Here is a 10737-nt window from a genome sequence, read left to right on the forward strand (position 1 = left end):
CCAGGCGGGCAAGGCGGGCAAGGCGGGGCAAGTTGCGCAGTCCTCCCTCAGCCTCCGACCCACCCAGAGACCCTAACCCTACAAATTGACCCCTGAATGCAACAACACTCAGAAGCAACAACATCAACAAGGAATTTCTGCAGTGGAAATGCTCCGACGCTCTCCCAAGGTATCAGGCTCCCTTCACCGCTCTCGCCAAGATGACTCGGTCCTAGCCAGGTCTGGAACCATCAACCATCAGACCGCTCTCCGTGCACTGTGCAAGGGGTGAGGCGAAAATCGGAAACACTCGGGGAAACAGGAGGCAGTCCCAGCAATCTGGTTACATGACCAGGGTGTTATCTCGGTACCAAGCCTTGCGCTGGCGGTGAAGATCTTGGAGGCGTTTGTCGATCAGCGAAAAAGGAGGAGGGCTAAAGGGCGCCACCCACACCCAAACCAGGTGAGCAAAAGTGAATGCAAGGAAGCGAACATGGGACTTGGTGCCCAAAAAGATGTCCCAATTCCATTCCCAAACAGTGGGTACCTGGCGCACTTGAGGCAGGGGCGTACCTGCATGTCTGTGACATGGTACAGGTCAGCACGCACGCATGGCAGCCCAATGGAATGGCGGCTCTGCTCACCGCAGCTCGGCTGACGACAGAGCGTTAGTGGAAATACAGGGCCACCGGCCAGTCACACATGGGACCCAGACATGGTAATTCTCAAGTTTTCCACAGTTTGAGAAAGTCCGATCTGAACCAGAAAAGCAAAAGACACCCAAGATCCTGGATCCGGGATCTACCCGTGCCATGAGGTGAACAGCCAGCATGCCAACAGTGGATCTCTGGATCCTTTCTCCTGCTCGGGTCAGGCAACCTGCCACAAACCTGAAAGCTTGAGCAACCGGAAAACATGAACTCTTCCCCCCTGTCATCCTTGTCACTTACACCGTGCCAGTCAAACCAGCATCTCTCCTGGACTGGCATCAAAGCACCATGCCAAACCCACGCCTTCCTCCTAGCTTCGTATCCCCCTTCGCCTCCTTCCTTGCACGGGTATGGTCGGCAATGGTGGGCCGAAAGGCAGAGCCGAAAGGGTGCGCTAGCGGGTCAGAGCAGGCTTCAGTCCGAACTATGACGGTCAATGACGATAAAGCAGCTAGCAAAGGGCGGGAAGGAACGATCAGGGTGCTGGGCGGTGAAAATTTGAAGATTTCGGCACACAAAGTGAAAAACCTGTTTGTTTCCATGCGAGCCCAAACACTCTTTTCCTTTCCACCACCACTTCTTCCCCCCCCTTCGTCCGTCCCCCCTCTCGTCCATTCATTCCTCTTCACCATTCCCCAGCTCAATCATTCCAGTCAACTGGAACCACAACTTCCCAACCAAGCGTCCGATCAAGTTCATCATGACTTCTCCTGTCGACCCCCACAGCAAGTGTTATTCGCACATCAACGGCACTGCCAATGATCTCAGCGACCGCCTTGCCGTTAGTGAGCTCTGTAAGGGCTGGCCCGTCTATCGCGATGCCTCCGAGTGGCAGAACTACCGCGACCTCTTTGCCGAGGATGCCACCGTCTGGACTAGTAAGTCTGATCTGACATTCCCCAAGCCAAGCACACCCCCGCTGACCACTCCCACCTTCAATCAGCCTGGAGCGGCCCCCAGCCTGTCGACGACTTCATTGCTATCTCCAAGGCTGGCAAGGAGAAGGGCGTTTTCATCATGCACCGTGAGTGCGGCACTCTGGTCGAGCTGGCCAGCAACAACAACCGTGCCATCGGCAAGATGAAGGCCACCATCACGCACCGCTTCAAGTTCGACCCCACCACTGGCGGTAATGGCGCTTCCCCCGACACCGAGACCGCCGAGTTCGACGTTGATTGCGACTGTCGCTTCATCTTCTTCTGCGAGAAGAACGCCGAGACCAGGCAATGGAAGGCAAAGTACGTCAAGCTGTTCTACGAGAAGGACAAGGTGGTCCCCACCGATGGCCGCACTGCTCCCGTCTTCTCCAAGGAGGAGCTGGAGAAGATCCCCACCGGCTACAAGTACCTCGGTGCCGCTCAGGCTCGCCTTGGTTACCGGATTGACCTCGATCTTCCCACTGCGGGTGGCGAGCTGTTCACCCGCATGTACGGCGAAATGGAGAAGTGGCTGGATGGCAAGTCGGTCGACCTCTTCTGGGAAGGCAAGTAGGTCAACACCACATATCACATGGCTTGGGAGTTCGGATGGGCAAGGACGAGGGGAAAAATAGCGAATGGCATGGCTTCGGTGACTCACATAGAGCTGAATCATCTCTGCTTTTAATCATTAATCACTTCTCTGCTCTCTGCACTCCGTACCTAGTCAAGTGTTAGGCGAGTGTTCTTTTCCATGGCCCTAGATCCACATCCTTCGCATGGCACAACGTGGTTCGACAAGGATCTCCGTGTGGCACCACACCTTCTCGACCTTCTGTGACACCGCAGCCCTGTCGTGGACCCCTAACCCAGTGACAGGGCTTGCTTTTGGCACAGATTGCAGCCGTTGCACAAGTTGTGGACCAACCATTGAAATCAACAATCAACCACTGTGGTACATACCAATTGCTTTGGCCTAACCTTCTTAATCTCGATCATATACAAAATCTGTTCTCAGGACTCGCTGCATGTGTAGGTAGGTACATACAGAATCAGAAAACAGCAGCATCAAAGACCTCTGCAGTCGAATGCTGACCTGGCATCAACCCATCCGAGCCACAAGAATTAGCCACGAGTTCCAAGCTCGATGGGGAGTAAATGTAAAGGTGGCCAGTGAGCTGGTTGATGTTGGCCTTGAACCATGGACGGACAACTCATGGTATTTATGACCTGATTTCTAATTCCACCCCTTTCAAACAACACAACCACCTCACCCACCCAGAATACAATCACACACCTTTTCGACATATTTCCGTCTAATTACCCCAGCATTGCTGGCACAAACCACCCCGGACTTCAACGAAAACACCCATGTACCTACATGCATGGCCTGCAACCACAATGCATGTTCATGCCCATACATACAGCCACACCGCCTTCAACCCCAAGTCCAACCCCCCTGATAAACCCGGCGCAGAAAGACGTGGCCACCTCCGTTCCATTGATTCCGCAGCTGGATGTAGCAGTCGGCATGGTGCTAGTATGTCCACGGAAAACGAACAAGATCGGAACGAAAGTGTCCGTCGCCGCAGCCCCCGTGCATCCCGAAAGGTCCCAGGCTTTGCCCTGTTGGGATGCCACGGCGATGCTAAGAGGTCCATAGCCGCGATGGATTGCTCGCCTGGCCCACTTCGCCGGGTGCTCTTCAAGTGAGGAGGGCACACGTGGGGATTATCGAAGTTGACGCGAGCTAAGACCCCGAAGCATCGTCGTGTTGATGCTCGGGGGTTGGTGTTTTCTCGTTTGTTTGACGCAGCCAATGGTGGCGTACCCGTCGGCTAATTGGGGGAGCCAGAAAGGCGGTCTCAGGTCACGACTTTGATTCGCCGGCGAGTTGACCACTGGGAAGCAAGCCGTGAAAAAAGGCCCATCCAGAAGCAAGGGTGGTGAAGCTCGACTGCTACTGGTGGCCCTGATGGTGGGCCAGATGGTGGACCGCAACTTCACTTCGCTTCAGAGAGTTGAACGCAGCCTCGAGTTCAGGGCGACGCAAGGCTCGATCGAGCACACGTGAAAGCACAGCAACACCAAAAGAACAAGACGCAAACGTAAACACCAACATCATCGTATTACACCATTACTCCTATCCCCCATTACATAACCCGATCCCCATTACATGCTACCCGTATCCGCCTCCCTGAGAATGCACCCCCATCGCTGTACATGCTCCTGTCCCATCCATCCCCCTTGCGCGCTTCCTCCTCTCCCATGTCATGAATCGACAATGGTACCATCGCCCATCACGACAAAGAGGCTGTGCGCCCAAGACAAGTCTAAACGAAAAATGCAAAAACCGTTCCATGATGTCCTTGTACAGGCGGGGCCCGCGGGGGGGTAATCCCATCATCAGTCATAAAACCAAAGCCAACCCAAAAAGCATCGCTCAAAAAACAGATGTATGCAAACAGAAAGACATGAATGAAAAGTGAAATGATAGACAAGGGGGGAAAATAGAAAACAGTTTTGCAAACAATACCACCCAAATGAAGACAAACTGATAAATGACATGTAATGCCGATTAAGGAAGAAGGAATGCTTCGGGGAAAGTGTTGAACCAGAACAGTAAACGAAACAGGGGAAAAGACAATCGAGCCAGCCCGAAGCACAAAATCTTCCTTCCTTTTGGTGGTCCCCTCCAGGCGACGCGTAAACCCGGGGGCGCGCGGGGCGGGTTAAGAAGCCCCGCGCAGATATGGCCGGTTTCCAAATTCGCGGGGCCTCTCCGACTCGGAGGTTCCGCAGCGTCCCGTTAAGATGGTCTTTTCTATGTTCCCAAATCGGGACGAAAGACGCAAACCGAATCCATAGAGGGTCCGCGGGGTCGAAATTGGCGCTTGAGTTCGGGGTCGTGGTGAGGCGCTGCCGGACAGGGGACTTTTTCAGTTCTAGAAATCGCACGCCTGATGAGTTGCACTGTTTGTGTCGTCCAAAAAGCCCCGTTTAGTGGTTGATAATCACCGAGGAAGGGGAGGGTCCCTTGGAACGGGTGTCGGGGGCCAAGGGGCGAATGAAACGAGTGAGGGCGGGACCCGGGGAGGGGGGTCTCAGATGGCAGCAGCGATCTGGAGCATGACTGACAGAGCGCCCCTGTCGCCGGGGTTCCGCACGACCATGAGGTGTTTGTCCTTTTTGCTCCTACCGCTGCTGCTGTCGCGGTCCTTCTCCTTTTTCTGCGGGGACGACGTGCGGGATCGTCTGACGCGGCGCGAGGCGGAAGCGAGCTGGTCGACACGTTGTTGGAGGTCGACGACCTGTCCGGTGGCGGTGTTGTATGACTGGGTTACGCTGTTGAGAGACTCTTGAAGGCTGTTGACCTGTTGCTGAGTGGCGCCGAGCTGGACGGACAGGGTAGTGTTAGCCGCGGTGAGTGTATTGATCTCGTCGATTCGGCGCGTGATTTCTTGCCCTTTGGCTTCAAGGTCGGCACGGAGGGCTGCAGCAGTGGCGTCGGGGTCTTTGGAGAGCTCAGATTGCAGTTGCGTGATCTGGTCTTCGAGCGAGGAAACCTTGCCCTCCAGCTCAGACTTGGCCGCCTGTAGAGGAGGAAGCTTGCCTGCCTCAGCCTCAACTTCTGCAATCTTGGCTTTGAGGGAGGCGGCCTCCTTCTCAAGATCGGCCACCTTGCTCTCTGTAACTACCCTCTCGGTGAACAGGCCAGGGATCTTATCGGCTTCGCCCTGAAGCACGGTGACCTTGCCACGAAGCTCGGTGATTGTGGCTTCAGACTCCGAGACCTTACCCTCCAGCTCTACCACTTTGCCGACAAGTTCAGCCTTCGTGCTTTCCAATGCAGGGATCTTTGCAGCTTCGGCGTCTGCGGCAGCCTGCGCGGCGGCCTTTTCGGCAATGAGCTTGGTGATCTCAGCCTGCGCGGTGGTGAGCGCACCACTGACTCCGGCCATCTCCTTCGCTAGATCAAGCTTCTGGCTCGCAATGGAAATGTTGGCATCTTTGGCGCCGGCGAGGTCGGTGCTGAGAGTGTGGATCTGTGCCTGCATCTCGGTCTTTTCGGCGTCGAGGCCCTCAATCTGCTTTTGTAGATCGGCCTTGTCGGATTCGAGGCCCTCAATCTGGGTCTTGAGGTTGGCTACTTCGGCCTTGGATGTCGAAAATTCCTCCTCAAGAACAGCGATGGTCGCGTTGAGGTCCGAGGTAGACGCGGTAAAAACATCTACTTGGGTGCTGAGCGTGGCAATTTGCCCTTCAGCTGCATCAAGCTTGGCTTCAACCTCCACCTTTTCCTGCTCGACGCGCGCCTTGGCCGTCTCAAGCTCGACCTTTTGCTGCTCCAACTCAATGGCCCGGTTCTTTGCAGCCGCGTGTTCCTCCTCGAGTTCCTCCCGAAGCGCCTTCTTCTCTTGCTTGGCGGTATCCCTGATCTTCTGTTGTTCCTCCTCGGCAGCCTTCCTCTCCTGCTTGGCGGTATCCCTGAGCTTTTGCTGTTCCTCCTCAGCAGCCTTCAGTTCATCCTTGGTAGCAGTTACACGAGCAGTCAAGACACCCATCTCGGTTTGCAACTTCTCGCGGTTGGCAAGCAACTCGGCAATTTCTTTGTCCTTGTTGTCGCGCTGCTCCTGGAAGGGCGTCCCTGCTGGTTTCGAGAGCGGCGATCTGGTGGGGTCAGGAGCTCCTCTTGGTGCTTGCGGTCGCCCTGGAGCTTCTTGTAGTCCTTCTGCAGCGCCGCAAACTGCTCCCCGACCTTGTCCTTGGATGCCTGGGTTTCCTCCCGGTCCTTCTCGGTCTCCTCGATCATGGCCTTCTGCAGCTCCATCGTGGACTTGTATTCGTCAAACACTTGCCGAGTGGCGTCGAGCTTCCCTTGAAGGTACATTCTTGCCTCCCCCCCTGACAATGGGCATCCCGCTCCTTCTCGACCTCCTCGAGCATGGCCTTTTGCAAGTCGAAATTGCTGCGGAACTCGTCAAAAACGGCCTTTTGCTTCTCCAGCATGACGAGTACCTGCTCCCTACTTCTACGCTCGGTGTTGCGTTCCTTCTCAAGCGCCGCCTTCTCCCTGTCGAGCGTAGTAAGGCGGGTAGAGTTGTCGTCAAGCTCCCTCCTCAGCTTCGCCTCGCTCTCACGCAGCGTCTCCCTGTCGGCCTCGAGCAGGTCGATCCTGTGCATCATGCTGCGCTCCATCTCCTGCTGGTAGCGCTCAAGCTCGCGGGTGTACCGAGACTCGGGGGTCTCGGCAGTGAGGGGGAGCATCTTGATCTGGACTGACCGGCTGCCGCTCTTGACAACGGTGCGGTCCGCTTCGGAGGGCGGTGGCGCCCGAATAGTAAGGCGTGGCTTGGCCTTGCGGACAGGGGTTATTATCGAGCTGGCGACGCTTTCGGAGCCGATGACGCTGGGTGTGAAGCGGACAGAGGGCGTCGGCTTGGCGACGGTCTCAGTAGGTGTCACATCGCTGGCGCCGGAGTCCGAGGGCGACGAGATGATGGTTGTTGCTTCCGTGGTGGAGGACAAGTCAGACATCTCGGAGACGGCGGACTCCGTCTCGGGGTCGGTGCTGTGGTAGAGCTTGTCATGGCGGTCGTACGAACCGCGGCGGCCATGGCGCCTGTTGTCGGGTGTATACTGGGAGCTCAGGACCGAGCGGACTGGAGGCACATGGTAGACGGATGGGGTGTTCGGCGAGGAACCCCTCGATGGTCTCAAACTAATGACTCCTTGACGTTCGGCGGGGATCCCTGGGAACTTGGCCTTGAGGACCTTCCTGGGTAGGGCAGTCGAATTGGAGGGGACGGGTTGTGGCAATGACGACGATGCAGCAGACGACGACGCAGCGGACGACGACACAACGGACGACGACACAACGGACGACGATACAACGGACGACGATACAACGGACGACGACCCCAGCTCAGAGTCGCTCCCTACACCGTGGAAGTTGGATGATGTGACGGAGGTGTCAGAGTTGCGGCGTGGCCTGGTCGACGGCCGAACAGTCTTCCTCAAGATGGATTTGACGGGCTGCTCCCTCTCGCTATCATGCTCACGTTGCCTCTCCGGCTCCCACTGGGGCCATTCGGCGGGGCGCCCGGAGGACCGGGTCTCGGAGCCTGGGGTCACGGTGCCCCCTACCCTCGGTCGAAGGTATTGTCGTTCCCTCTCCATCGAGGCAAGACTGTGGTGTTTGCGAATGTCGTGATGTGGACTAGTGATGTTGTGCTGTGATGTCTTCCAGATGTTGTCTGTGCTCTGTTTGCCTCTCTTTGAGTGTCTCTCTCTCTGAGTGTCTCTTTCTCTCTGAGTTCTCTCTGAGTTCTCTCTTCTTAGGAGACTCAAGTCGCTATCGGGTTGTGGTAATGGTGTGGCTTGGGAATAATGTTGACACGGGCGGGCATTTCGGGTGGAATTGTCGAGCTTTAGGGCGAGAATTGTATTTGTTGTGCGCACGAGACGAACAGACAAGGGCGATGTGATGCAGTTCGGGAAGTAGACGAGACAAAGCGGGCTAGGGAATCCACCCACAATGCATGGTTTTGATGCCAGCACGGGCGGGGAGCATACAGTGGAGAGAGCCGCAGGAGAGCAACACCGAGACTGGCACTGAGTGGCTCTAGCCAGAGCTGTGAGAAACCGGGCGTCTCGCTTGTGTGTGACCTCACCGTCTTGGCCGGCCCTGCAACTACATGAGTCACTCTCAATCTGGCTAGACAGCCTCGCGAAGTGCTGGATGAGGAAAAATCGGAGGGCTGGCATTGGGCATGGACACGGTGAGACGTCGAATCGGGTCGGGCCTCGGAGCGCGTTTTTTTGTGTTTTGCACTGGCAACTTGCAGGGCGCCTCATTGGAAAAAAACAGGGCAGGGCAGGGCAGGGCAGAGCAAGCGGAACCACTCAAGCGAGACCTGATGCGCCTAATGTGCTGGAACAGTGGAAAGGAAAGGCCTCAACAGGAGGATCTGGGAATCAGGCGTTCGCAGGGGGCAGGCATTGCGTGCGTGCACTCGCACATACTCGGCATCTGCTGGGGTTGATTCAGTTGCCACCCATTGCCAAATCACCAGTGGCGGACTGACAGGGTCGTCTGACGAGCAACTTCGAGGAGTTGGGTGGTGAGGGGGGTTGGTCTGTGGCTGGCTGCCTCGCGTGTTCGAGTTGTCATTCGCAGCAGCGGCAGCGCCCAAAGCCAGAGAAGAGGCGGCGATTGACGAGATTGACGAGATTGACAGGGGCGACGGCCAAGGCTGTCCTGCCCAGCCCAGGCTGCCCGGCAATGGAAGAATTCTCTTCAAACCGGCCAAGCTGTGAGGCCGTCAAACCGGGAAGGGGCTGTCAATGAGGCCCGGCCCCGGGGCGTTGGCTGGCGATGGCTCCTTCCGTCCATCACGACCCGAAATAAGCGTCAGCGGCTCCGTGTGTTGAATGCGGGAAGGAACGGGGCCGCCGACCAAGCCAATCAGAGGGGTTGCTGAGTGACATCAACCCCGCTTTCGGGCATCGTTAGGCCACGACATGCCTCGACGTGGTCTTTCACAATTCGCGATTTTCCAACTTCGTGCCTTCCAAAAGCCCTGGTCCGCATACGACTGGACCGCAACAGTCACGCGTTGCTGCCATTTGCTGGAAATCTCTCCTCTGCAAGCCATGGCGAGGCAATTGGCACCTGGGCTTGCACCCTCCTCAGCTGGATCTTGATTGGGGCTTGGGGGCCCAACTGCCCGCTGTGACAATGCCGACACGCCCATTCCATCGCCGACTGGACTCTAGGTCGCCCAATGGCCCCGAGGCACCATCTCATCACGGACCATCACGCACAATCACCAGCTTCAGAACTGGGAACAGGCCCAGACTCGCGGTTCTCGAGCCCGTTCCTGGGTGCACCGTGCCGCCGCCAATGCACGACTCGCATACTCAACTCGTCATTCTTGCTAGCAACAACCACCGGCGTCAGGAAATACCGAAGCAGGGCCGGCCAACGGCTCGCCGAGACACGGTGGACCCCGGTGAGAGACAAGTCAAAAGCCACTTTGGCCGAGCCAGTCAGGAGCGGAACGCGCAATCGCTCGGAGGTAGCGGCTAGACATGGTCAGACACGGTCAGTCATAATAAGCAGCCTCGACCTGCACACTCCGCCGTGGTTTGTCTTTTTCCGTCATCGTGTTACCCGTGGTTGCTGCCCAAGCTTGCAAAAGCCCCCCTCTCCGGGTCACGGGCTGAGGGGAGGCAACCGATCCCTCCGGCTCCGAGACGCGTTTTGGTAAAGACACTCCCAACCCCGGAAGACACTCCCAGCCCCGGGACACATCGGCCACCCGGCTCCGGCCCCGCTCAATCTTGGCAGTCCACTCACGGCACAAACCCAGCGGGCCGGTCCTTGTCTGTCCCTGTCTCCTCTCGCTGGAAGAGTCTCGAACTCACTTGCTCCGGACGTGCAGACCTAGTTAGTCCCCACCTTCGTAGCGAACGCACGGTCATACCGCCGTTACTCCTCCGCCCCCAGTGTTGTCTGTTCTGCAAGTCAGATTTCAAACATTGCTCCACTCGGCGGTTGGCGAGTTGTTAGTGTCCAGGGACGGCTGCCGTTCTATTTGGACGCTGGTATCCGCCATACCTGCAACAGCCTAGAATAGGAAGCCAGTGGATTGGTAAATACGCGATTTTGAACCCCATAGGCGGGCATTTTGCGCCCAGCACGGACGCGCAACAAATCGAATCGAGTTCCGCGCACAACAACAGCCAGGCCCCCTGTCTCCACCTCAGGCGGTGAAAGTGCTTGGTTCCGTCCGCCTCCTCCAGACACGTATAATAGGCCCCCGTCCTCCTCAACAGATTGCTTGCGTCTCTCGTGTTTGGACCGAGACACCCCCGCTACCTGCGCCCCGCCGCATCTGCCTGCAAGCTCTTGTCAGGAAGGGTTGATTTATCCGCAAACCGAGGGCCAGGACGGCTTGGCTTGGACGCATAGCCGCATGGATGAGAAGCGTCAGATGGAGTCAGGGCAGACTACGTGGACACATCGCCAGTTCGGTCAAGTCAAACCGCTTCCTGGGCGGGGTGGCAAAGTCACGTCAGCTTCTCCTCATGCGGCTCAAGGACGGATGGCTGGGAGCAGGAGCCTA

At 57.0% G+C, this 10737-nt stretch overlaps 4 protein-coding genes across 4 annotated transcripts; 2 read left to right on the forward strand and 2 right to left on the reverse strand.

Annotated features, from left to right (window-relative positions):
* Positions 1-1389: 1389 nt before the first annotated feature.
* On the forward strand, positions 1390-2180 carry CHGG_05303 (uncharacterized protein; the record flags this gene model as incomplete). Its single annotated transcript, XM_001221397.1, has 2 exons — positions 1390-1567; positions 1633-2180. 2 exons carry the CDS (start codon positions 1390-1392, stop codon positions 2178-2180), a joined length of 726 nt encoding a protein of 241 aa, XP_001221398.1.
* An 827-nt stretch (positions 2181-3007) lies between these two features.
* CHGG_05304 (uncharacterized protein) lies at positions 3008-3680 on the forward strand (the record flags this gene model as incomplete). Its single annotated transcript, XM_001221398.1, has 2 exons — positions 3008-3315; positions 3542-3680. The coding sequence occupies 2 exons, from the start codon at positions 3008-3010 to the stop codon at positions 3678-3680; spliced, it is 447 nt and encodes a 148-aa protein (XP_001221399.1).
* Positions 3681-4710: 1030 nt separating this feature from the next.
* On the reverse strand, positions 4711-7786 carry CHGG_05305 (uncharacterized protein; the record flags this gene model as incomplete). The annotated part of the gene is made up of 2 exons (XM_001221399.1): positions 4711-6317; positions 6445-7786. The coding sequence occupies 2 exons, from the start codon at positions 7784-7786 to the stop codon at positions 4711-4713; spliced, it is 2949 nt and encodes a 982-aa protein (XP_001221400.1).
* Positions 7787-9425: 1639 nt separating this feature from the next.
* Positions 9426-10298, reverse strand: CHGG_05306 (uncharacterized protein; the record flags this gene model as incomplete). The annotated part of the gene is made up of 3 exons (XM_001221400.1): positions 9426-9694; positions 10037-10055; positions 10230-10298. The coding sequence occupies 3 exons, from the start codon at positions 10296-10298 to the stop codon at positions 9426-9428; spliced, it is 357 nt and encodes a 118-aa protein (XP_001221401.1).
* Between the last annotated feature and the right edge of the window lie 439 nt (positions 10299-10737).

The sequence above is a fragment of the Chaetomium globosum genome, genomic scaffold, assembly GCF_000143365.1.
Source record: "Chaetomium globosum CBS 148.51 scaffold_3 genomic scaffold, whole genome shotgun sequence".
In the NCBI taxonomy this organism is placed as follows: domain Eukaryota; kingdom Fungi; phylum Ascomycota; class Sordariomycetes; order Sordariales; family Chaetomiaceae; genus Chaetomium; species Chaetomium globosum.